The sequence below is a fragment of the Pongo abelii genome, chromosome 21, assembly GCF_028885655.2.
Source record: "Pongo abelii isolate AG06213 chromosome 21, NHGRI_mPonAbe1-v2.0_pri, whole genome shotgun sequence".
Taxonomy (NCBI): domain Eukaryota; kingdom Metazoa; phylum Chordata; class Mammalia; order Primates; family Hominidae; genus Pongo; species Pongo abelii.
The window spans coordinates 31,712,913-31,738,665 of record NC_072006.2 but is presented as its reverse complement, the minus strand read 5'-3'; the positions used below and the strand labels follow the sequence as shown (position 1 = coordinate 31,738,665).

The 25,753-nt window shown below is 55.1% G+C and overlaps 1 protein-coding gene and 1 long non-coding RNA gene across 3 annotated transcripts; one reads left to right on the top strand and one right to left on the bottom strand.

Moving 5' to 3' along the window:
- On the bottom strand, window positions 1-25,753 carry SIGLEC1 (sialic acid binding Ig like lectin 1). 2 transcript variants are annotated; one of them, XM_024238910.2, is made up of 22 exons: window positions 25,626-25,753; window positions 20,260-20,417; window positions 19,527-19,886; window positions 18,924-19,220; window positions 16,806-17,072; window positions 16,178-16,432; window positions 14,330-14,629; window positions 12,206-12,463; window positions 10,802-11,137; window positions 10,088-10,345; window positions 9,589-9,891; window positions 7,661-7,921; window positions 7,220-7,531; window positions 6,450-6,701; window positions 5,866-6,135; window positions 5,525-5,776; window positions 4,908-5,207; window positions 4,345-4,605; window positions 2,978-3,280; window positions 2,616-2,718; window positions 2,171-2,243; window positions 1-1,649 (listed from the first exon to the last, which is right to left on the bottom strand). In XM_024238910.2, exons 2-22 carry the CDS (start codon window positions 20,306-20,308, stop codon window positions 1,590-1,592), a joined length of 5,130 nt encoding a protein of 1,709 aa, XP_024094678.2. In that variant the 5' UTR covers window positions 20,309-20,417; window positions 25,626-25,753; the 3' UTR covers window positions 1-1,589. The 2 variants fall into 2 exon arrangements, with proteins under 2 accessions (XP_024094678.2, XP_024094679.2); XM_024238911.2 differs by lacking the exons at window positions 2,171-2,243; window positions 25,626-25,753 and having other exon boundaries at window positions 20,260-20,414.
- On the top strand, window positions 1,540-3,687 carry LOC129052191 (uncharacterized). Its single transcript, XR_008517083.1, has 2 exons — window positions 1,540-1,708; window positions 3,354-3,687. It is a non-coding gene; the product is annotated as an uncharacterized LOC129052191 (long non-coding RNA).

Genomic DNA, 25,753 nt, shown 5'->3' with positions numbered 1-25,753 from the left:
TTGCGTCATAGGATGGAGTTTTATTGGGAAGACATTCTGGACGGGCTCCCAGCAAGAGTCTGGCAATGGAGCATGAAAAATGAATGGGCCTGGAATGAGGGAGGGTGCGGCCTCTGCTACACAAAGTTCACCTGGCCCCCAACTGCCTCCCAGCCTGTTAGCTCCTGTGCCAACTCCACTTCTCTCTCTGTTTTTCAACCCAAATCCTAGAGCAGAGGGCTCTTAGCTCCTCCACCATCTCCACCAGGCTGCAGGGGGAGTCACTAGCCCACTCAAGAGCTCTCTCCTCTTGGTCCCTGATTCGCAGGGGCACGTCATTCCTTCTTGGTAACTCATTCTCTTTAACAGCCCGACACAGGGCCTCCAGGAAAAGGACAGGAGCTCACTCAGTCATGAACAGGGATGCATCTGGAGCAGGAACAAGGATGCTGACGACATCTGTGTCTGCCCTCCTCTCTTGTAAGTGCCAGTAAGGTAGTACCCAGTCCCTGGGGGTAGGGGTGGTGGTGGTGGGAATGAGGGCATCTCTTCTTTCAGGGGCCAAATCTGGCACAAGGATGTCTGCTTAGGCAACTCCACTGCCTGGCATGCTCTCTCCCTAGGAAAACACCAAACCTTTTTTATTTCCTCAGTCTTAGTGTGAGAGTGATCACCTCTTCCAGGAAGCCCATGACCAGAATGGCCAGGGGCACACCCTGGCCCTCAGCAGATGGGCACTGAGACAAAACATGGCCTGCTGGTGGCATTCCCAACAATGTCAAAAGTCCCAGGGATGAGCTCACAGTTGGGAGTCCTTTGGAAGTCCAATTCCAAATGTCCTCTGGACTCAAAATAAAAACTACATTTCCCAGTCTCCCTTGTAGCTTGCAGTAGCCATGTGACAATACTCCAGCCAATGGGAAGTGAGTGGAAAAGTCATGTGCAGCTTCTGGGTTTCGTCCACCATGGGCATGGGTGTGCTTCTACCTCCACTCTTCCTTCTTCTGGCTGGAGGGCATGTGGATAAAGCAGGGCCATGGTGAGCCTCACAATCAAAGGCAACATTTTAGGGATAGAGAAAAGGAAGACAGAAGGATCCTGAGCCCCAACGTCATAAACCATCATAACAGCCAGACTAGCATGGGAGAGAAAAATAAAATTCTATCATGTTGAAGTCACTGTATTTGGTCTCTTGTTAGAGCAGGCTGACTGATACTCTGCTGAATACAGAGTGCCTTGGTGAGCCTCTGAGGATGCAGGATGCTGTAATCCAACCAAAGTCCAGGGCGACTTTCGAGGAGAAGGATGTGAAAGGGCAGGGCTTCCTTTGAGGGAGAAATGGAGAGAAGGGAGGAGATCCAGAGAAGAGAGAGAAAGATCAGCTCAGTGCTCTTCAGTGTCCTCCAGGGTCAACACCCTTCTGGGTAGACCTCTCACCACCCATTTTTGGGGGGCCAAGAGGCTTGGGGCCAGGTCATAAAAAGTCAGATGTCACAGAGCTGTTTTCATAGAGGCAGGCAGGACCCAACAGTGCCTCATTCACATTCACAGGCTGGAGTCATCACAGATGCTGGCCACTTTCTCCTCCGGAGGGCAGGCAACACCACTGGTCAGCCCAGGGGCGGGGCACAGGTTGAGGTCTCACATGTGGCTGCATCAGGATCAATGAGCTTCCCACAGAAAAAACCCTGGTCACAGGAGGCCTCTGGGAGCCAGGGCAGGCCCTCAGGTAGGATCCCAAGAGGATTGGTGGGAGTGTGCATGGCTGGAAGTGTGATTTGGAGCCCTGGCCTACCAGGTGAATCAGCTGCAGAAGGGACACATCACAGGGGAGGAGAAACTGACTTTCACTTCTGCCCAGGTGATGGGCAGGCTTGGGAGTGGGGAAGAGGCCGCAGAACAAAGGTGGGGGAGTCAGAACATATGTGTCTTGGAAATGGAGGGGATGCTGCTAAGTCCAGAAAGTCTCCCCTAGTCCTCTAAGCCAGCCACCAGCTGACACAGGGATTCTCTCTGCCCCAAGCAGAACAGGGCTCCCCAGTCTCCTGAGGGGCTCCTGGTTCCCTGCATGCTCTCCCCAACCTCCCCTTGGTCCCAGGCACCATCCTCTAAATGACAGCAGTCTCCAGATGCCAGTCGGTACTGTGGGTTAGCTGGGTATTTTATCTGCCCGCGTGTGTTGAATGGATACCTGCGTGGTCTCTTTCTGAAAAGCCATCTCCACCGAATTCTCGCCCATGCTCTGCTTACAAACACGCCTCCTTCTGCAAGGCCCAGAGTGGACTCAGAGAGCCTCTCCCCTCCCCACCTCCTGCCCCCATTCCTCTCCCACTCCCCACAGGCTGGCTCCAGACCACCAGAGCGTGGGAACCTCAAGGAGAGTGGGTGCTTCCTCTGTCTTCCTCCCTAGCCCTTGCTTTAGCACAGCCAGGACAGAGAGGAGGAAAGAAGAAAACTACAGCAAGGAGGATTTAGGGGCAATTCTAGAAGGGATTCCCAATTTGGAGGGGCAGTCTGGGAAGTAGACAGCCTGTGAACTTAATAGGAGGTCCTAAAGGACCTGGGGGAATCTGGGGAGAAGATGAGGTGAGCTGCCTTACCCCAATCTTCTGGCCCACTCCCAGCTCCAGACCCACCTCCAAGTGTAGCAGGCCCCCAGGCCCAATAGCAGGAGCAGGATGCCCACCAGCAGTCCCAGGACCCAGAGCAGCTGCTGGAACTGATGCAGGCGATGCAGGGCTGGAACACAGAGCGGGGCTCAGGGCAGCCACAGCTGCAGGCCCCCAGTGCTTCCTTCCAAGGGGACCCACCCAAGATGACACCTTCTAACTTTTGCTTTATCTCTGAAGCTCTCCACACAAGGGAGCTCCTAGCAATCAGTTTAGCGTAGACAGGCAAATCGTGCCACAGCAGGAGGGATACAGGGAAGGATGCCTTTGGGCCTAAGAGCTGGGCTTTTGTGCAGAGTGGCCTAGGAGATGGAGCCCCCTCCCCTTACCTCTGACCCCAAAGTAGGTGGAGGTAGAGGCAGAGCCCAGGGCATTTGAGGCAGAACACACGTATTCTCCTTGGTCACTGGGCCTCAGCGCCTCGATGTCCACCCTCAGGGCATTGGGGGAAGCCAGGACATGGATGTGTGGCTCTGCAGGAGCACCCTGGGGCTGACTGGAGGCCACCAGTCGACTGCCAAGGTGGAGAGTCAGGCTGGCGAGCGGCTCGCTGTCCACTCGGCAATCTAGGATGCCCCGGAGGCCACCCTCAGGCTCCACGAAGACCATCATGGTGGGCGTCTTGGGAGGGTCTGTGGGGAGGAAGGGAGTGTGGTGATTGCAGAAAATGACCACAAATTCCTCCCTCCCTGTACCCGTGCACAGTGACTTTGCTGCTCCTCCCATTAAGAGGCAGAACCTATTTCCCCACTCCTTGAATCTGTGACTCAGTTTGACCAACTGGAGAAAGAAGTGACCTTGTGCAACTTCAGAGCCAGACCGCAAGAGGCCTTGTAGCTTCTGCTCTGCTTGTTGGAACACAACAATGTGGGAAGCCCAGGCCAGCCTGCTGGGCACATGTGGCCCGACCGGCAGCCACGAGCGTGCAGTCATCTGAGACCACTGGACAACTGCAGCCACATGAGGTGTGAACAACAGAAGAACTCCCCAGCTGACCCCAGCCCACAGAATTGAGCAAATAACATGGCTTTTGTTTGAAGCAGTAAGTTTTGGTGTGGTCAATAGCAATAGCTGACTGATACAGTGTAGGCCTTAGTGAAGGCTGGAGTGGGAGACCAAGACTGATGAGGGCTTATTGTGTGCCAGACACTCAGCATGCTTTATTTCTTTTGGTTTTTTCTTTTCTTTTCTTTTTTTTTTTTTTGAGACAGAGTCTCAGTCTGTCACCCAGGCTGGGGCGCATTGTGGTGATCTTGGCTCACTGCAACCTCCACCTCCCAGGTTCAAGCGAGTCTCCTGCCTCAGCCTCCTGAATAGCTGGGATTACAGGTGTATGCCATCATGCCGTGCTAATTTTTGCATTTTTAGTAGAGACGGAGTTTCGCCATATTGACCAGGCTAGTCTCGAACTCCTGGCCTCAAGTGATCCGCCCACCTCAGCCTCTCAAAGTGCTGGGATTACAGGCATGAGCCCCCGTACTCAGCCATTTATTTCTTATACTACTTGCAAGATGAGGTGAATGATGTATTCTCCATTTTATAAGGTCACACAACCAGACAGCGGGAGAGCCAGGATTCCAACCCAGGACTCAATATCCGTGAAGCCTTCACTCTTGGCAGACAGAAGAGGAGGAAGAACTGAGATGGGTGTGTGAGATGCGGGGAGACTAAGTTGAGGGAGGGGGCTCACACTCACAGAGCACACGGAGCATGACTGGAGCAGAGGCAGCAGCCCCAGCGGGGAGCTCAGCCAGGCAGTGGTACATCCCAGCTTGAGCACGAGCCACGTGGGTGAAGGCGAGAGTGGGCACAGGCTCCGTGTGCAGCCGCCGGTCATTCCAGAACCATGCAAAGGTGGAGTTGCCCAAGGGCCCAGGGCCACCCAGGAGGCGGCAGCTAAGGTTCAGGGCAGCGCCCTCAGGCACATCCAGGCCAGGCTCTGCCACCACGCGTGCACCTGCGGGAGGAGTATAGAGAGATGATTGGGGATCTGTAGGCCTTGGGGGCTGGAGCCTCTGGGTGGGACCTCTGAGGGGCCTCTGCGCATTGTGGGAAGGTCTCAGTCTGACTTGGTATTGGGCTTTCCAAGGTGGAACTGTGCCCCCTCCAGTGGGAGCTGTGCCTCCTCCACCAGATTAGGCTTCTCAAGGCAGGGCTTTCTCAGAGCAGACAGCCCGCTGTAGTGGAAGCTCCAGCCCCTCTCATGGACTTGGACCTGACAGCATCAGAGCCCCTCCTCCTCCCCTCTCTCCCACTCACCTTCTACTTGCAGCCGCCGGATGGTGCTGATTGAGCCCAGCAAGTTTTGGGCTGTGCAAACATAGGTGTCATCACCTGCAGGCACATCTTGCACCTGCAGCCGTAGGGCATTTCGGGCCACCTGGACATGGCCTGTCCGTGATGTCAAGCTGTGGACCCTGCTGCTGGTGGCCAGCACCTTGCCATCATGAGATAGGGCCAGCTCAGCAGGTGGCTCACTGTCCACAGTGCACTGTATCACAGCCATAGATCTGGCCCTGGAGTCCCGGAAGGAGGACAGGACAGCATCCTGAGGGGCATCTGTGGGCAGGCAGGGCACAGATGGGGACTTGCTTAGGCACCCTGTACTGCCCATTGCCCAGCTGCCTGGGGTTGGCCAGGCTGAAGCCTCTGGACCAATGGCCACTTCCTAAAAGTGACACCTTCCCAGGAGTCCTGAGGGCAGAGTGCTCCAGGCAGGGCTTATAGGACTGTCTCTTTCTCCAGCACCTATGTCCTCTTTCCCCAACTGCCCATTCCTGGGCCCACTGCAGTCCTGTGCCCACTCCCACCAGAGCCCAGAAGCACCCTCCACCACCCTCCTCCTGGGCAGCCCTGGCCAAGGACCCTCTGCTCACAGAGGACTTGCAGGGCAGCAGGACGGGAGCCGCGGGTGCCCTGGGCATCCTGGGCCTGGCAAGAGTAGGCGCCTGCATGAGCCCGTGTGGCCATTGGGAATGAGAGCGAGGCAGCTGGACCTTCCTGCAGCCAACGACCATTGTGGTACCAGGTATAGAAGGTGGGTGGGCGGGCAGCAGGGTCCTCACAGGTCACTGTGATGGGGGCACCTTCAGGCACGGTAGCCTCTGGAGCCAGGATCACCTGCACACCTGTACCAAGGAGGCCAGGATCAGCTGGGCCCAGCCAGACACCACAGTGGGTTTCCATCTCAGCGGGCTTGGCCTGGGCCCTGCCTTACCCTCCAGCCGCAGCTCCAGGGACGTGTTGGCCTGGCCCAGAGGGCTGCGGGCAGAGCAGCTGTAGAAACCCTCGTCACTGGGCTGTGGCTCCCGCAGCTCCAGGCGCAGGGTGTTGGGGACAGAGGCTGCTGTCGAGGAAGCCAAGAGGTGACCGGCGTGGCTGAGGGCCAGCTGGGCAGGTGGGCGGCTGTCCACAGTGCACAGTACCAGGGCCAGCTTCCCACCACGGCTCTCCAGGAGGTAGGTCAGGCGCAGGTTGCGGGGCGCGTCTGCAGGGCATGGGAGGCATACACGGAGTCACAGGCGGCAGCCTGCAGGAGGCCAGTTTGCAGGTACATTCAAACTCAGGAGGGCCATGGCTCCCCACCCCAATGGCTCCCAACCACCCAATCTGAGGCACTGCTCCTCTGCCCAGACAGGACTCACCCCAGTGCCCCCTACTCTTAATGCTCCTTGCCCAGTGCTCCACTAGCTACTGGGTACCAAGTTCCCCACTGGACACCTGTGGGGTTCCGGCCATGCCCTGATCCCTGTGGGCTTCTGTCATTCCTGTCAGGCCCACCCTGCATCCAGCCAGACTCACAGAGGACGTCCAAGGTGATAGGTCTGGAGAGGCGGGGTGCCTGACCAGGGGGGCCCACACCGCAGCGGTAGGAGGTGGCATCCCTGACTGTGACGTTGGGCAGGGGGATGGAGTGGGCATCCAGGCGCTGCTGCCCATCCTGGTACCATGTGTAGGTGAGCTGGGCCGGGTGAGTGGTCCACACAAGGCAGGTCAGGTTCACCTGCTGCCCCTCCCGCACGGTGGCCCCGGGCCACACCTGCACATTCACAGCTGGGGAGAGGGAGGGCACAGGACACCAGTGAGGGTCTTGAGGCTGTGTACAGCAGGCCACCTGTCTCCATGTGGGTGAGCTGCCCCTACTGCTGGGGAGCCCCCTGGCCTTTGGGAGCCTTGGGTGGCTCACCTATAAATGGGGCTTAGAGGTCAAGCTTGGGAATAGCCCACTGGCTCCTGAGTGGTCCCAAGTAGAGTTCCACAGAGTCCTGGAAGGCCCTGAGCCCCTCCCTGACCCTGGCTGGGGGCAAATGGGAAGACCACAGACCTCCCCTCCCCTGCTGCACTTTCTCCTGAAATTCCCTGTTTAGTTTTATCCACTGGGCATACTTGTAAAAGTTGGTGTTTAAAACAGGTTCTCCCAAGAAACTCAAGTCTGGAGTCCACCACCCTTAGGAAGGGTGGGAATGGGGACTATTCCCATGCCCCCAGGCTTCTAGAACCCTGTCCCACCTCCTCTCCTCTTTTAAAGGAACCACACACATGCATGCGCACACACACACACACACACAGACCTTGAGCGTCGAAGTCAGCTGAGGCCGAGGCCTGGCCCAGGGTGTTGGAGGCCTCACAGGTATAGACACCCTCATCCTCCAGCATTGCCCCGTGGATCTCCAGACGCAGCGTGTTGGGGGCCACAGCCACCTGCAGCCTGGGAGAGCTGCCTTCGGGTCCCCCCACACCTTGTAGGGTGGAGGCCACAAGGCGGTCCCCGTGGAGCAGCCGCAGCTGGGCCGGAGGGTCACTGTCCACACGGCACAGGAGGAGGCCCAGTCGCCCAGGGCCTGTGTCCATCAGGGTAGTGAGTGTGACGTGGCGTGGGGCGTCTACACAGGGTGGGGAGTGGTAAGGACCCAGCCAGAGGGTCCCTCATCCAGGGCTCTGTCATGTGATAGAGCCCAGGACTGAGGGACTGCATTCCTTCCCCCACACCTGGATGTGACAAAAGTCCTTACAGGACACGTGGAGGCTGACGGGTGCAGCTAGGCTCGTGGTGGCTGAGCCTGGGGCCTGGGCTTGGCAATGATAGGCCCCAGCTTGTGTCAAAGTTATGGCTGCAAAGCGGAGTGTGGCCGAGGTCGACTCCTGGAGGGGCTGGCCATCCCGATACCAACGATATGAGGTCCCCTCCGGGACTCCTGTGGGTACCTGGCAGCTCAGGACCACAGCCTGGCCCTCTTGGAGCTCAGGTGATGGTGACACCTGGACCCAGGCTCCTGCAGGGGAAAACCAAGAGCAGGTGAGGGCTCTCCACCACACCTCTCACAGTCTGGGACCATGTGCGTGTCCACCTAGGACTACACAACCCAACCCCATGTGTTGGAGCTGCAGCCCCCTTCCAGACCACCGCCAGGGCCCACTCAGACCCATGCCTTGGCCCCTCCTGCTCCCCACTTTCCTGCACAGGCTCCATCCTGGCATTTACCTCCCACCACCTGGTAGGATGGTTTTACTGTGTCAGTCATATCTCGCCTACCAAAGCGTAAGCCTTATGGGCACTGGACTTGTGTGACCTGTGACCCCAGTTCCAGGCACTGTGTCTACATGTGTTAGCTCCTGACAAATGTTGGTTCAACCCATAAAGTACTGAAAAGGGAGGGATTTAGATCATCCCAGGGCCATTGTCCTAACTAGGAGCTGGACTCAGCATGGGTGACCGAAGGCTTGGAAGGGAATGTTAGCAGCTATGTGATCTTGAGTGCCCTCGCCAGGCCGGCCCTGCATCCAGACTCCAGGCCACAAGAGCACAGGACCTGGGGACCAGGCAAAGGGCAGCTCCTCAGTGGCCCCTGGGTCTGAAGCAGGAGAACCCCAGGTTGCAGGGAGTGAGATGGAGGGACAGCTGGAATGCTAAGCAAGAACACAGACCACGCCTGAGACCACAGCTAGACGGGTCATGCAACTGGGGAAAAGCTCCTAAAATTCAAACCTTTACTTTCTTCCTGCAAAATAGGTATGCTAAGTAAGAAAAGATACACAGAACCGAGGCTCAAAGTAAATGTCCCAAAATTGGTGCTGTCGGTCACCGTGGTGGAAGAAGCACACATGTTCCTTTGACCTTCGCATTATGGGTATTATCTTCCCTTTTTCCTGGTTTATTTGTTTAGGGAGAATTTTTTTTTTTTTTTAAGACAGAGTCTCACTCTGTCATCCAGGCTAGAGTGAAGTACAATTTCGGCTCACTGCAACCTCCATCTCCCAGGTTCAAACTATTCTCCTGCCTTAGCCTCCCAAGTAACTGGGATTACAAATGCCCACCACCACACCTAGCTAATTTTTGTATTTTTAGTAGAGTGTTGGCCAGGCTGGTCTTGAACTCCTGACCTCAAGTGATCCGCCCGCCTCAGCCTCCCAAAGTGCTGGGATTACAGGCATGAGCCATGGTGCCCAGCCTGAGGGAGGATTTTTATAGAGACTATACACACACACACACACACACACACACACACACACACACACACGTATGTGTATATAAATAAAGAATATGAATATATTATGCATAAGAATATACATAATGTATATTTGTATGTATATATAGTCATACATAAACATATATGCATAATATAAATATACATATATATGAGACTGTTTACTATGTAACAAAATTATATGATCACAAAACAAGTTATTTCAGAAAGTGCTCCCACCAAGCAAGCCACCTTGTGAATTGCCATTGCCTCCTAGTGGCTGCTGCAGTTATTACAGGTGAAAATATCTAGCTGGAGGCAAAAGGAGGCCTTCTGCTGGCTGGCTGGAAACTGCCCTTACCAGGACTGAAAAAGACACATTTCTGCACAAAATTCACAGCACCCAGCCCAAAGTCTGACCAGAGTAGCCCCCAGGGCATCAGAGTCTACCATATCTTCAGAAGACTGACACTCACCTCGGACCTGGAAGAAGAGTGAGGTGTTGGATGATCCAAGAACATTTGTGGCCTCACAGCGGTAGCTGCCAGAGTCCCCAAGGCCCAGTTCTCGGACCTCTAACTTCAGGGAGTTGGCCTCAGCCTTAGCCTGGAACCGACCGTGGGATGGGACCTGGGGACCCAGGCTGGTGGCCAGGAGGTGCTCCCCATGGAACAGGGCCAGCAAGGCCAGGGGGCGGCTATCCACGGTGCAGACAAACAGAGCCATGTGGCCCTGGCCCATGTCTAGGAAGGCTGACAGCTTTGGAGGGTCCGGGGGATCTGCGGGAACAGAGAGAGCTGAGGCCACCCAGCCTAGCTCACCACATTACAACTGCCACACTGTGTCCCCCACCTCCTGCCACACACACAGCCTAAGCCATGCCCTTTCCTCCCCAAACCCCAGCCTAGCCCCTGCTTCTCCCCAGACCACCCCTCCACCCTCCAAGTCCCCAGGCTGCCCATGCCAGTCACCCACAGAGTACACTCAGGAGCACAGGAGTGGAGAGCTGGGCGTCAGCCTCGGTCAGGATGCGGCAGGCGTAAAGGGCAGCATCAGTTCTGGCCACGGGCAGCAGTGTCACAGTCTCCAGGGGACCCTGAGCCCACATTACCCCATTTCGGAACCAGGAGAAGTTAGCAGGGCTGCCAGCAGCTTCCCGGCTCACGTTGCAAGTCAAGTTGGCTTCTGTGCCCTCCTGAAGCGTGTGTGATGGTGCAATGACCAGGACAGTGGCTGGAGAGCAGGCAGCACAGGCTCACTGACCACCCCTGGCCCCCAGGAGCCAGAGGTCCAGCCACCCAGCCTGGAAGGAACAGGAAGGAGGCCCCCTGGGGTGCCCACAGGGTTGGGGAGAAAAGCAAGCCAGCTCACAGGGCAGCCTATGAGAAATGGGCCCTGGGAACTGTGGGGGCCCTGAGCAGAGAGGGTTGCAGTACAGGGAAGGAGGACAAGGCAGCCCAACTGTCCCAGCTGGGGAGTCCTTCCTCAGAGACCAGCTGTGTCGCCTGTCCCCAGCCTGAACAGAGATCATGGGCAGGAGCAGCTCCGCTCTTCCTGAATGTGGAGGACAGCAGCGAGGGGCCCCCACTGCTGCACAGAGTGGTTTTGCCTGATTAGATCCTCCTCGGAGCAGAACGGTCCAGAGCTCCAGCCCCTGCTCCCAGGCCACCCATTCCCTGCCAGACTCACCCTGACCATTGAAGGTGGCTGAGGTGGAGGCGTTGCCCAGGGCATTGCTGGCCTCACAGAGGTACAAACCCTCCTCCTCCAGCAAAGGGTTGTGAATCTCCACACGCAGCAAGTTGGGGGCTTTGGTGACCTTCATGCGTGGGGAACAGCCCCCACAGGTGCTGCAGCCACCCCCTGACGGCAGGGAAGTGGCCACAACACGGTCCTTGTGGAGCAGCTGCAGCCTGGCGGGGGGGTCGCTGTCCACACGGCACAAAAGGAGGCCTCGCCGTCCAGCCCCGGCCCCAGCAGCATCAAGGTCCAGCCTGGTGGTGAATGTTGGTTGTCGAGGGGGGTCTGCAGGGAGGAAGAACATGGGCACTCATCCCATGGTTGCTCCAGGGCCCCACAAGCCTGGCTAGGCTCCCAGAATATACTGGACAAAGGCAGATCCCCAAGGCTGCCCCAAGCAGCTGTGCAGACTGTGCACTGCACAAGGGCAGCCAGACCAGGGTGGGTGGAACTCAAGCTAGGCTCATGCTCCTCAAGCGAGGCTGTGCCCTGATGCTTACTGAGTCTTCCCAGAAGAAGGAGCACCATTTTCTAGCTCAGACAAAGGTGCTGTATGGGCTGGCTGCCACCTTGCATAAGTCCCATCTGCTGCTGAGCAGGGTGTCCACCTAGCAATCCCTGGGGGTCATGCTCTCTGCTCCCACCCTGCACCCAATGCCTTACCACGGAGCCTCCCCTCAAGATCTGCCCTGCAGCTTATCTCTGATCTCCAAGCCAGCTCCTGTGATACTAGCGAATGCATAGAATGGCCTCTTCCTGAAGGCTTCTGGAGACAGTTGGCCAAAAGACAGCAATCAGCCAAGGCCCCCATGTGATCTCACTCAGACACCAGAAAACTTTGCAGAGGCGGCTGCCCTCTGACAGTTCCGAGACGTGGCTCCGGCACACACGTGTCAGGGGAAGCCTCTGGAATCAGGCCCTTGGTCTTACACGGAGCCTCCCCGCTTGGCGGATGCAGAGGGGCTCTCTGTCCCTGTGTTGAGGGGCTTTGCCTTGGTGTCTATGGGAGCCCAGAGCAGCCTGTGGGGCGTGTGCACGAATAGAGGAGTGTGGTGTCCCAGGGCTCACCCATGAGGACAAAGCATGGATGTGGTGCCCATGCTGAGCTTGATGCTGGGACAGAGGAGCCCACAGGGCTGGGATTGGAGGGTAAAGACATGGGGAGGTAGAGAAGGCCCCAGCCTCGTTTCCTAAACTTCAGCCCCAGATGGAAAGGCCCATTGTGGCCAGGTCTGTGACCCAGCCCTCCTGATATAGACCGTGGGGCAGGGCAGGACAGGGCTGGGGGGCCTGGAGGAGGTGGGGTGGCTGGTGGGTCCCAGCAGGAGGCTGCAACAGGTGGTGGCTGCTCACAGAGCACAGTGAGAACGGCTGGCGAAGAGGGGCCACTGGCACTGTGGCCGTCCCGGGCCCGGCAGTTGTATGAGCCGGCATCAGTGCTGGAGGCTGCGGGGAGCAGGAGGCTGCTGCTGGGACCCTCGTGAAGCAGGGCTCCATTCAGGTACCAGGAGAAGCGGGCATCAGGCGTGGGGCTTAGGCCGCTTCTGCAGCTCAGTGTCACTGCCTGTCCTTCCACCACCTCGGCTGCCGGGCTGATGAGGAGACGGGCGGCTGCGGGGAGAGGAAGAGGCTGGGAAGGGTCCTGCCTCTCAACCCCATATGCTGCCCTATACAGAAAGCCTTCCAGGGTTCTCCTTTCTCCACACTACTGTAGGTAGCTCTGGGCTTTGTGGTGCATCAGGAGGGTTTGCCCTTTAATGCCAAATCAGATCTATTGGTAGTAGCTGGCTGCAGCGTGGTTGAAGATTCAGAGCCAGATCCCAGGCTTATGTCCAACACCTGGCTTGGCTGGGCATGGTAGCTCATGCCTGTAATCTTAGCACTTTGGGAGACTGAGGCAGAAGGATCGTTTGAGGCCAGGAGTTCCAGACCAGCCTAGGCAACATAGTGAGTCTCCATCTCAAACAATTTTTTTTTTTTTTTTTTTTTGAGACTGAGTCTCACTCTGTCTCCCAGGCTGGAGTGCAGTGGTGTGATCCTGGCTCACTGCAACCTCTGCCTCCCAGGTTCAAGCGATTCTCCTGCCTCAGCCTCCCAAGTAGCTAGGATTACAGGTGTGCCATCACACCCAGCTAATGTTACACATGTAGTAGAGATAGGGTTTCACCATGTTAGCCAGGCAGATCTCGAACTCCCGACCTCTGGTGATCCACCCGCCTCAGCCTCCCAAAGTGCTGGGATTACAGGTGTGAGCCACTGTGGCCAGCTTTTTTTTTTTTTTTGAGACGGAGTCTTGCTCTGTCAGCCAGGCTGGAGTGCAGTGGCGCAATCTCACCTCACTACAACCTCTGCCTCCCAGGTTCAAGCAATTATCCTGCCTCAGCCTCCCTAGTAGCTGGGACCACAGGTGTGCACCACCACACCCGGCTAATTTTTGTATTTTTAGTAGAGATGGGGTTTCACCACGTTGGCCAGGCTGATCTTGAGCTCCTGACCTCGGGTGATCCGCCTGCCTTGGCCTCCCAAAGTGCTGGAATTACAGGCATGAGTCACCATGCCTGGCCACAATTTTTTTTTTAATTAGCTGGGTGTGGTGACACGGACCGTAGTCTCAGCTATTTGGGAGGCTGAGATGGGAGGATGGCTTGAGCCCAGGAGTTTGAGGCTGCAGTGAGCCATGAACATACCATTGCACTCCAGCCTGGGCAACAGAGCAACACCCTATGTCAAAAAACAAAAACAAAAACCTGGCTTGATCAATTAGCTACCATGCCCTCAGGAGGAGGGAAGGACAGTGCACATACCGAAAGTTGGAAGACCCTACTTTTCTTTTTTCTTTTTCTTTTTTTTTCTGAGACAGAGTCTCACTCTTGTCACCCAGGCTGGAGTGCAGTGGCACTATCTTGGCTCACTGCAACTTCTGCCTCCCGGGTTCAAGTGATTCTCCTGCCTTAGCCTCCCAGGTAGCTGGGACTACAGGCACTCACCACCATGCCCAGCTAATTTTTGTATTTTTAGTAGAGACGGGATTTCACCATGTTGGCCAGGATGGTCTCGATCTCTTGACCTCGTGATCCACCCACCTCGGCCTCCCAAAGTGCTGGGATTACAGGAGTGAGCCACCACGCCCAGCCAGAAGACCCTACTTTTCCACTTGGCTTCCCACATCTGACTGCTAGCATACAGCCTGCTCCCAAAGTTTCATAATTTAAAAATAATGAATGCTTCTGAGGGACTCTCCAAGTTTAGGGTCAGGGTATATGCAAAAGGAATGATGTGACCTGTTGTGTTTTCCTTTTTGCCTTGACTTTCAGGAAGCTCTGAGGTTGGGTCACTGCACAGCCCCTGTCTTTTATGTGATGTAGCCAGTTAGCTCAGTCCTGCAGTTGAGTCCACTAGACTTCTAGAAGGAACAGACTGGAGCAGGCTCCTCCTCAGGCTCCCTCCACTCTCCCTGGCTGCCAGTGCCCATCTTACCATTGGCATGGAAGTCCAGGGTGGAGGTTGCATTTCCAAGGGAGTTGGTGGCTGAGCACTTGTACTCCCCACTGTCAGCTTCCTCCAGGTCTCGGATCTCCAGGCGCAGGGAGTTGGGACCAGAGGTACCACTGAAGCGTGGGCTGTGATCACTGTCCCCGGAGGTGGAGGCCAGGATATGACCCCCATGTGACAGCACCAGTGTGGCCAGGGGCTCACTGACCACAGAGCAGTGAAGGATGCCCACAAGTCCCACCTGGGTCTCCAGGAAGGCTGTCAGGACTGGGGTGAGAGGCGGATCTGTGTGGAGACGAGAGGTGGGCCTGTCACCCTCAGACAAGGGCATTCCCTGGATACCCTGATACAACCCGTGACCTCTGCACCCCTTTGTCCCACACTGCCCTGCGAGAAGGGGGCGATCCCAAAGTGCCTGAGTGCCTGCTGAATACACTTTTGTCCTTGGCTGGGCTGGGCACATCACTCTGTTGTCCCAGTCAGTGTTCAAGGCCACCCTGCAAGTGGGGATAGGAGCCCCACTTCAAAGATGAGAAAACTAATAGAGAGACCTGGCGAGGGACAGCACCTCAGCCAGGTGACCAAAGTGAGTATCATCAGCAATGGGACAAGCTGACACAGAGTGCCTCCTGACAGGGCAGAGCAGCACGTCCGCGGCCTTCCCACCCAGAGGGCATGGTCTCAGGCCATTCAAGTCAGGCAAATGTGGAGTGAGGGACCTCCTCAGAACAGCAGGCCTGAACTCTGCAAGTTTCAATGTCAAGAATGACAAGGAAAGACTGAGGAACAGTCCCAGACTAACGGAGAATGAAGAGACGCAACGACCCAATGCAATGAGTGAACTGTGATTGTATTCTGGACCAGAAAAAAATGGCTACAAAAGACAGTATTAGGTCCATTGGTAAAATGTGAATATAGATTATAGCTTAGATAACAGTCTTCTATCAGCCGGGTGTAGTGGCTTATACCTGTAATCCCAGTACTTTGGGAGGCCGAGGTGGGTGGATCACCTGAGGTCAGGAGTTCAAGACCATCCTGCCCAACATGGTGAAACCCTGTCTCCACAAAAACACAAAAATTAGCCAGGCAGGATGGTGGGTGCCTGTAGTCCCAGATACTCGGGAGGCTGAGGCAGGAGGAGAATCGCTTGAGCCCCTGACATTGCAGTGAGCCAAGATCGCACCACTGCACTCCAGCCTGGGCAACAGAGCGAGACTCCATCTCAAAAAAAAAAAAGTCTTCTATCAATGCTAAATTTCCTGATCATGATCATTGCATTGTGGTTATGTAAGAGAATGATCTTAGGAATTTAGCGGTAAAGAGGCATCATGTCTGCAACTTCAGGAATATAAATATGTAGATAGATACATAGATAGATAACATTCATATGTATATAGAATGTCCATATATGTATAAGTGCACGTGTCCACATAGAGTGGATGTGCATACACACAAGTGCACATGTATATATGCAAGTCTATATCCATACATTTATATGTATGTATGTGCGTGTGTGTGTCTGTGTAGACAGTGAGAAAGATAAAGCAAATGTGCCAAAATGTTAATAAATGGGAAATCTAGGTTAAAGGTATATAATCATTCTTTGTCTTTCTCTGCAACTTTTCATAAGTTTAAACTTCCAAATATAAAATAGGAGGGAACTAGGGAGGTCAAAGCCTTGCCCAGGTGTGCAGAGCTGGGACGTGAGCTCAAGGCCACCTCCAGGTAAGTGGCCTTGAAGTTCCCATGCCCAGGACCTCAACCCTTCCTTGGGGCTCCACCGTCTGGCCCTGCTCTGACTGTGTCCATTGCCACCCCACCCTGGCCACTTACGGTTGACTACCACGCTGACAGGGCCCGAGCGCTCGCTGCCATGGGCGTTCTGCACCTCACAGAAGTAGAAGCCAGTATCAGCCCTAGCGGCCGAGTGCAGCCGGAGGGTATGGGAGTGGGCGTCCTCCAGGAGGACATGGTTCTTGTACCAGCTGTAACGGAGATCGCTGGGCACCCCGTTGGGTGTGTTGCAGACTAGCGTCACTGTCTGGTTCTCCAGGATGGGACCTGCTGGGCTCACCTGGACCTCAGCCACTGCAAGGGCAGCATAGGGAGTGCTGGGGGGTCCCAGCCGACTTCCAGCCCCAGCCCCACACAGTCCCCGGGTCTCAGCCAATCAGCCTCAATCTCTGCACATCCTACACCACCCGCCTGCTGCTACAGTGGAGGCTCCTGGAGTGCTCTGCATCTCTTCGTCCTGCTCACCAGGATCCCCCTGACACCCCACCCTTCGGGGGGGTATTGTCACCTGTCTCATGGTAAGGCAGGGCTGGGACTCCACACCTGCATCCAGGAAGCACTGGGTTATGCCAGTTGCTGGCCCTGCCCTGCCCTGTCTCCCCTCCGTCCCTGAGGCCTGAGCTCCTCCCTATTCTCTGGCCAATACGCAACCTTCCCAAGAACTCACTGAAGATGTGGAGGCTGATTGGGGGTGAGACCAAAGAGCCCACGCCATTCTCAGCTTGGCAGGTGTAGACGCCAGCATCGCTCCAGGCTGCCTGGGGCAGGTGCAGCACACCAGTCTTGGTTTGGAGGCGTACCCCATCCTTGAGCCACTTAATGGAACTGACTGCAGGGTAGCTGCTGTTCACCTGGCAGGTGAGTGTGACCGGCTCACCTGGAAGGATGTTCCTCCCCGAGGGGCTGAGGAGGATCTTCACACCCTTGGGGGCATCTGCAAGTCACAGTGGGGGGTATTGGGTAAGGTGCTTGGGGAGGGCAGAGGATGGCACGCTTCTTCTTGCCCCCCTTTAAAAGCTCTGTCCTAAGGAAGTATGCCCAGATAAAACGGCAGTCCCCTTCAATCCTCACCCAGGGCACGCTCTGTCCGCCCATGTCCATCCCTTTCCCGCCCCCTGTGCCTGACGCATTCCTGTGCCCATTGAGAGCTGATCATGTGACGCTTGGGCAGCGTCCAGCCTACCCCACCAGCTGTAGTTTTCTGCTTCCTGATGCTGTCCATTGCCCCTGCTCTATTTGGGGCGAGCTCCACACACAGGGTCATGGGTACCCCACTGCTAGCTTTAGTGGCCTGTGGAAGCTATTGGTAAGGGACCAACCACCTAGTGGGAAGGGGCCAAAGGCAGCATCAAACTAGCTCTGAAAATAGTTACCCAGTTTGTAAGCAAGAGGCCAACAATACAAAGAAACTGCATTTCCTTAAATCTTGTTCCAAAGCCTCTCTCTGTGTTTTATTCAAGTGTTTTATTCTTATTTTTTTAGAAACAGGGTCTGGCTCAGTCACCCAAGCTGGAGTGCAGAGGCACAATCATAGCTCACTGCAGCCTGAAACTCCTGGGCTCAAGTGATCCTCCTGCCTCAGCCTCCTGAGGAACTGGGACTACAGGTACAAGCCACCACATCCAGCTAATTTTTGTTTTTTAATTTTTTGTAGAGACAGGGTCTCACTATGTTGCCCAGGCTGGTCTCGAACTCCTTGCCTCAAGCAATTCTCCGGCCTTGGCCTCCCAAAGCACTGGGGTTACAGGTGTGAGCCACTGTATCTGGCCTCAAGTGTTTAATATGTGCCAGGAACTCTTCTGAATACCTTACCTGGGTCATCTCCTTTATTTGTTTGTTGTTGTTGTTGTTTGTTTGAGACATAGTCTCACTCTGTCACCCAGGCTGGAGTGCAGTGGCACAATCACAACTCAATGCAACTCCACCTCCTGGGTTCAAGCAATTCTCCTGCCTCAGCCTCCTTAGTAACTGGGATTACAGGCATGCGCCACCACACCCGGCTAATTTTTGTATTTTTAGTAGAGACAGGGTTTCACCATGTTGGCCAAGCTGGTCTTGAATCCCTGGCCTCAAGTGATCCACCTGCCTCAGCCTCCCAAAGTGATGGGATTACAGGCATAAGCCACCGCGCCTGGCCCATCTCCTTTAATTTTTATCATAAATCTATGAGACAGGAACCATCTATTGTTATCTTCACCATAGACATGAGAAAACAGAGGCTCTGGGAGGCAAGGAACTTGCCCGAAGTTTTCACATCTAGTGGATGGGTGGAGCCAGCAGCCGGATGCCTGTGAGCAGCGATTGTTCTAGAATAGGCTGCCCCATTTGAGATGGAAGATGCATAACCAATGGAAACCCGGGCTTTCTCCCCACTGACTCATAGCCGTGCCTGCGTGACACCCTGGTCACCATGGCTTAAGGCAGGAAAGGGATAAACCCCACCTCCCCAGCATCCTCCAGTGCGGGGTAAATCCCGGGGCACTTGCTGCCAACCCTGAAGCTGCGTGGGAGCTCCTGTTCCCCAACCCTTTGTGTCTCCCTTTCTCTGCCCAGCCTGGCCCCAAGGACAGGCCCCTTCGAAGCAGTAGGAGGTGGAAGGGAACCATTTAACGAAGCCCTCGGGGCTCAGCAGTGTCTCTCCACTTGCCCTACCCTGGAGGCCCAGGTACAGGCTGGTTTTGCGTCAGGAGCAAGGGTTCCGTTTCTGTGGGCTGGAGAGGGGCTGGTTTCTGTCAGGGAGCCACAGATGTGCTCAGCCACAAGGGTGTGTCCCCAGTCAACTCACACTTCACTTGGAGGTGAATCTCACTCTGAGCCCTGTGATTGGCCACGGAGAGCTGGCAGCGCAGGATCCGGCCGTGGTCCTGCCAGGACATGGCCATGTGGAGGGTCTCCAGGTGGCTGATGCCGGTGGGCTCAAACTTCTGGCTATTGAAGGTGACAGAGCGAGCAGGGTCCTGGCCTTGCCACTGCAGTCTGACCTGCTCCTGCAGGCATGCGTAGGGAGTGGAGCAGTTGAAGTCCACCTCTGTGCCCTCGAGAAGCTCCACCGGGGAGGCAATGGTGGGCACCCTGGGCTCCTCTGAGGACAGAGACAGCAGTGCTCAGGACCTGCTTTCGCCACCCCTGAGATCCCTTGCCCTGGAAACCCCAGCTGAGGAGAGAGCCCTGGGGAGGGGGCTTTTAGGGGAAGGAAAGGCGCTTTCTACTCCAACCCCACTTAGGTGAATACAAGGGAGAACCAGGCCTGGGCCTACGCCGGGGCTGGAACAGAGGCTGAGACTGGCTGGGGTTAGAGTCAGGACAAGGGCTGGGGCTGAGAGCCAAGGGGTCCAGAAGCAGCTTGGGAATCCCTCCCGGGGGGCAGCCAGGCCACCCCACTAATCACCTGTTACTGTGACCAAGGTGCCTTTCACATCTGACCAGCGGTTGACCTCACTGATCTCGAAGCGGAAGTTATAGGAGCCAGAGTCCTCGGGCTGTAGGTCCTTCAGCAGCAGGTTGCACACCTTGTGCTCAGGGTTCCCCATGAACTCGGCACGGCCGCGGAAGCGGGCCTCCACCAGCTTGGGGTCCGCCGAGTGGCTCGCCACCTGCCGCCGGCCCGAGTAGTCGTAGTACCAGATGGTCGTGATGCCGTCGGGCACCTCCACGTTGGCAGGGAAGCTGAAGATGCAGGGGATAAGCAGGCAAGACCCCTTCACACCCTGCACGTCCTGGGGGCTGGAGACGCCCCATGAGGCCTGGCCTGGGGGAAGAATGGCAGGGGTACAGAGAGGAGCGTGATACAGGCCTCAGGGTGTCACAGAGCCCTGCGACCTGCCCCAGGGAAGGTGCCCCAGCTGGGCTCCCAAACTCTGCCCTGCCCCGAGAAATGTACACTTAGAGCAGCCCTTCTCAGTGCCCCAGGGGTCAGTCCACTGACCGAGGCTTCTCAGAGGTTTGGTAGGGTGGCTGCAAGACAGATCGCAGCTTCCTGCCCAGCTCCCGGCCACTGCCCGGTTGGGCCCTCCCTTGACCTCAGCAACCAAACATGTGACCCAGGCATAGTCTAATCTGCCAAGGGCTGGACTTATGAGGGCTGGACCCTGGAAGACAGGCACTAGGCCTGCAAAGCTTACCTGCTGGGAAGAATGAGGCCAGGAGGAGAAGCTTGGGCAAGAAGCCCATAGCAGGTTCTTGTGCGGCTCCTGTTGCCTAAGAGGGTGGTGCGCACTGCACTGGCTGGGCACACAGGGGCCTCCAGGGACACCTCTGGGCACTTTAGCCCCAGCACCTGCTAGAAGTCCGAGCCTGTGTCCCCACCTCCTCTGCTGGCCAACCCAATAAGAGGGCAGGGCTCTTAAAGACCTCTGAGTCAGCCACCAGCAGAGAGCCAGGAGGCCACGTTCCCAGCTCAGGCTGTGCCCAGGAATGCCCTCACTTGGTGGCCTGCCTCGGAAAAGCCTGTGTGTCCCTTGGCCCTATCCCAAGTTCTCCTTTCCCAGCCCCTCAAGGATACCACCCTAAGGCAGATGAACAGCTGTTTCTCCCTCTTCCTCACTTCCCTGCCCCCTCCCCAACACCCAAACCAACAGGAACTGGAGCCCAGAGATGCCCAGTGACTCACTCCAAGACACCCAGCTAGAATGATGGTTTCTTCCTGAGGCTTGTCTCCTACCACCTGCCTTACTAGCTATAGACCATAATGGGGCTTTACTGAACTTGCCAAAGTGCTGCCTTTAACAGTCACTCCCCTGCTCAAAAACCTTCTGTGGCTCCCCATTGCCCGTGAGATGTGAAAAGTCCTCATTTCCTGCCCCCAGCTCTGTCCCCATTCCCTGCTCTCCGCAGACCCACTCTGGGGGCAGTTCTGTCTGCTCACGGGCTCCCTAGCTGCCCAGCTCTATCTCCACCACAAATAATCTTTGCCTACTGAAACCTTATTCAACCTTCAAGGAGCAGCATGAATTTGGCTTCCAGCTAGAACTTCTCCTTTGAGGTTCCTGTAGCTACCCCAGAGCTGTCTCTATTTTTCTTGCCTTGTTTTTTACAGCTTGTGAGAGCCCATTTCTCAGGACCTAGAACTGAAGATATGTGCCCCATAGCAGTGCGGAGCCCACCAGGGATTCAGCAAACCCCTTAGTGACTAAGAGAGGGGTGAGGTCTTTAGGGGTTCAGAGTTGAGGTTCAGAGTTGGAGTGGGGAGGTGGCAGGGCAAGTCTAGGTTTGAAAGATAGCATGAGAGCCCTGTGGAACACATACCCCACAAATATGAGCTCGATGTGTGCTGAGTATACCATATCCAAAAAGGCAGGCCCTCAACCACGGAGTGCCCATGGTCAGGGAGTGTCTAAGGGGTACCATAGACCTGAGTCCAAAAGGAAGAGATGCCAGAAACACATACAAGTGAAACTATAAAACTCTTAGAAGAAAACATAGGTGAAAATCTTCATGACCTTGGATTAGGCAATGCTTTCTTAAGTATGAAATTAAAAGCACAGAAAAAAAAATAGGGAAGTTGGACTTCATCAAAATTTAAGACTTGGCCAGACACGGTGGCTCATGCCTGTGAACCCAACACTTTGGTAGGCTGAGGCAGGAGGATCACTTTAGCCCAGGAGTTCAAGACCAGCCTGGGCAATACTGCAAGACTCTGTCTCTACGAAAAACTAAAAAACAGGCCTGTGGTCCCAGCTACTCTGGAGGCTGAAGTGGGAAGATCGCTTGAGCCCAGGGGAGGGGTCGAGGCTGCAGTGAGCCATGATTGCACCACTGCACTCCAGCCTGGGTGACAGAGCAAGACCCTGTCTCAAAAGAACAAACAGCTGGGCGCGGTGGCTCACGCCTGTAATCCCAGCACTTTGGGAGGCTGAGGCAGGCAGATCACGAGGTCAAGAGACTGAGACCATCCTGGCCAACATGGTGAAACCCCGGCTCTACTAAAAATACAAAATTAGCTGGGTGTGGTGGTGTGCAGCTCTAGTCCTAGCTACTCGGGAGGCTGAGGCAGGAGAATCACCCGAACCCAGGAGGCGGAGGTCGCAGTGAGCCAGGATCACACCACTGTACTCCAGCCTGGTGACAGAGTGAGACTATGTCTCAAAAAAAAAAAAAAAAAAAAGGATATGCATCAAAGAACACTATCCAGAGAGTGAATAAAAGGACAACCCACAGAATGGGAGAAAATATTTGTAAATCGTTTATCTGATAAAGGACTAATATCCAGAATATATAAAGAATTTCTACAATGAACAAAAAAAAAAAAACCATGAAAGCCAACTCCAAAAATGGGCAAAACACTTGAATAAACATTTCTTCAAAGAAGATATATAACTGGCTAATAAGGACATGAAAAGATGCTCAACATCACTAGGCATTAGGAAATGCAAATGAAAACCACAATGAGATACCACTTCGCATCCGTTAGAATGGCTGTTCACAAACAAACAAAGCAACACAGAAAACAATAAATATTGGTGAGGATGTGAAGTTGAAATTCTTGTGTATTGCTGGTGGGAATATAAAATGGTTCAGTCACTGTGGAAAACAATTTGGTCATTCCTCAAAAAGTCAACATAGAATTACCATATGATCCAGCAATTCCACTCCTAGGTATATACCCAAAAGTACGGAAAACAGGGACTCTAACAGAGTACACCAATGTTCACGGCAGCACTATTCCACTAAAAGGTGGAAACAGGTCAAGTGTCCATCAGTGAATGGATGTGGATAAACAAACTGTGGTATGTACATACAATGCAATATCAATCGGCCATAAGGAGGAATGAATTCTAACATATGTGAACCTTTGAAAACATTATGCTCAGTGAAATCAGCCAGACACAAAAGGGCAAATATTGTAGGGTTCCAATTGCATGAAATATCTAGACTACGTATATTCAGAGACTGAAAGTAGAGTAGGACAGAGGTAACCAGAGGCTGCAGGGAGGGGCAGTTAATGTTTAATGATTGCTGAGTCTCTCAGATAATGAAAAAGTTCTGGAAATAGTGGTGATGGTTACACAATATTGCAAATGTACTTAATGTCATGGGGTGTACACTTAAAAACAGTTAAAACAGTAAATTTTATATTATGTATATTTCACCACATACACACCCATGTTGCCAACTTTGCAATCTTCCCTGGTCCTAAATGCTGACTTGGCCAAGTGAACGGGGAGGCTGGAAGTGGGGACAGGAAACTCATGACCTCCCAGCCCCCAGCCCATCCGCCTCAGGGGCTGGGCTCAGCAGATTCCGATGACTACCAGGGGGCACACCTGGGAAGGGGGTGAGCCGAGGCCCAGGGCCGGTCAGGCTGAACAGGTGGGACTTAGCCCGCTGCAGAAGGCAGAAGGTGCCCCGGCAGGGAACACAGTACAGGGCGGGATTGGGACAGGAAGGACACCGCTCCCCAGGGAACACAGCCCTCTCGCGGGCTGCTGGAGTGGACTGATCTGGCCATTTGTGGAGGCCCAAGGGCTCATCTCCAGTTCTCTGGGAAGCCCTAGGCCTCCTCCTCTTCTGGGAAGATGCACCCCCAGCCTCCACACCAGGTTCTTGGCCACTGGAGAATGGTATAGCTGGGGCCCTGGGACCTGGACACCTCACCGTGAAGAAAAGCAGCCTGCTGGGCACACTGGGGGTCAGATGTGTCCCTGGCCACAGGGGATGTCAGGGTCAGCTCTGCTATGGCCAGGGCAGCTATCTTGTCCCAGCTCCCCTGTTCCTCCCATTTGGGGTCCTGAAAAGGGCAATCGTGAACCTGATGGAAGAATGGTGGGGTTCTGGACACAGCGACCCTGGAACAGGGCGTGGCGGAGGACCCTTTCCAGGACCACTCCAATCACATAATGTAGAGGCCACCTATGCTTAGCCCAGCCCTAACCTCAAAGGGGTCAGCCCCACCAGAGTCCAGCCTATTGGCTCAGCCTGTTCCACCACAAAGGCCAGCTTCAGCCCAGATAACTGTTCTGGAAACAGAAAGAGCAGGGACAGCCCAGAAAGGAGATCTCTGTCCCTGTTTGAAAGACTGGAGTTGAGAGGACAGTGCCCCACCCCCCGCCCCCCGCAACTTGGGTTGCAGCTGTGGCCTAGTGAGCACCCAGCGCCCCCTGGTGGTCGAGGGGGAATTGCGAGTCTCGGGAAAGGGAGCGGTGTGCTAGCAACAGGGAGCAAGCAGCTCTGCAGCCCTGAACCATCCCTTGGGTGACTCTTTTGGAAATCATTGTCCCCTAGAGAGGAAGTTCCTGAGGTTCATCCTTGGGTCTCTAAGTCTTGGGTGCTCTGAAGACAGGATTTTAAATCCTCACTCCTAGTATTGGTATGTGTTGCATCAGGGTGGCTTGGGCTGGCCTGGTACACAGTAGGCACTCACGTTTGCTGCCTTTTTGAGACCAAGTGCCTCAGAAGGTCTTGGAGGGTGGGCTAGGGCCCCAAGTCCCTGACCTCTGATTCCAGAGGCCAAGTTTAGCTGGGGAAGAAAGGGCAGAGGCAGTTTCCTTGTGGACAGCTAGGCCCGGGTGTAGGATTCAGTTTCTGTTTCCTGACACGAAGGCTTCTCCCCAACTTCCCCATTGGGCTAGAGAAGGAAGAACACAGGATGACATGGCCAGCTGGAGGTTACTGGCCCACAGATAGGGAGTCAGAGTACAGATGGGCAATTCCTGGAGCAGATTATGGTCAAAATAGTGGAAATCCCCAATCACAGGCCAGATGTTTAATTCTCAGAGCCACAGAATCCATAACTAATGCTTATTGGCTTTGACATGGGCAGTAGAAATTTCACACTTCATTCCTTAATCTGGCTCTAAATGCTTCTGGCTGGAGTGCCCACTCTCCGAACTGTGCTAGACAGCACCAGAAGCCCTCCTGTAGACGGACGAAGTGGTGATGGATGAAGTGGAATGGTGCTGGGGTTAGAGTAAGGAGAGATTATCGTTGGGCTGGGCTGGGGCTGAGGTCAGGGTGATGGTCAGGTTGGAATTCTGGAAGCAAATTAAGGCTGGGATTGGGGTGGATATTGAGGTTGAGTGATGGGTGGGGGTAAGGGTGAAGGTTGAGTTGGGTGCAGGTGATGGTTAAGATACAGTGGAGGCTGGGTTGAGATGAGGATGATAGAATCGGAGTTGTGGTTAGGATTGGGATGATGGATGGTTGGGATTGGATGAGATGAGTAAATGGTTAGGGTTGGGGTGCAAGTGAGGTGAGGGTGAGGCAAGGTTGGAATAGGGGCTGGGGCTGGGGCTGAGGTAGGGTCAGAGCAGGGTGATGGTCAGGACTGGGATTGGGATGCAGGTTGGAAGGATTTGAGGTGGTGGAAGGGTTTCAGTTGAGTCCAGCTTTGATTAGTGTCTTGGACTTGGGTTGGTTTGGGGTCCACCACTCGCACCCAGATGCACCTCCCCCCCAACCCCTGCTCCTACCCCACTCAGCCAGTTTCAGCCCAGCCCCGCTCCTAATGCTCCACTCACCCTCCGGGCCCAGGGACCAGGGACAGGGGTACCTGCTCCACAGGAGGAAGTGGCTGCAGGGGTGCTGGACCTGCGGAGAGAACAGGAAGGACGGCCAAGAGCTCCTGGTGCAGCTGGCTCCCCAGGGCTCTGCCGGCTCAAGAGAGAAGGATCCCGTATC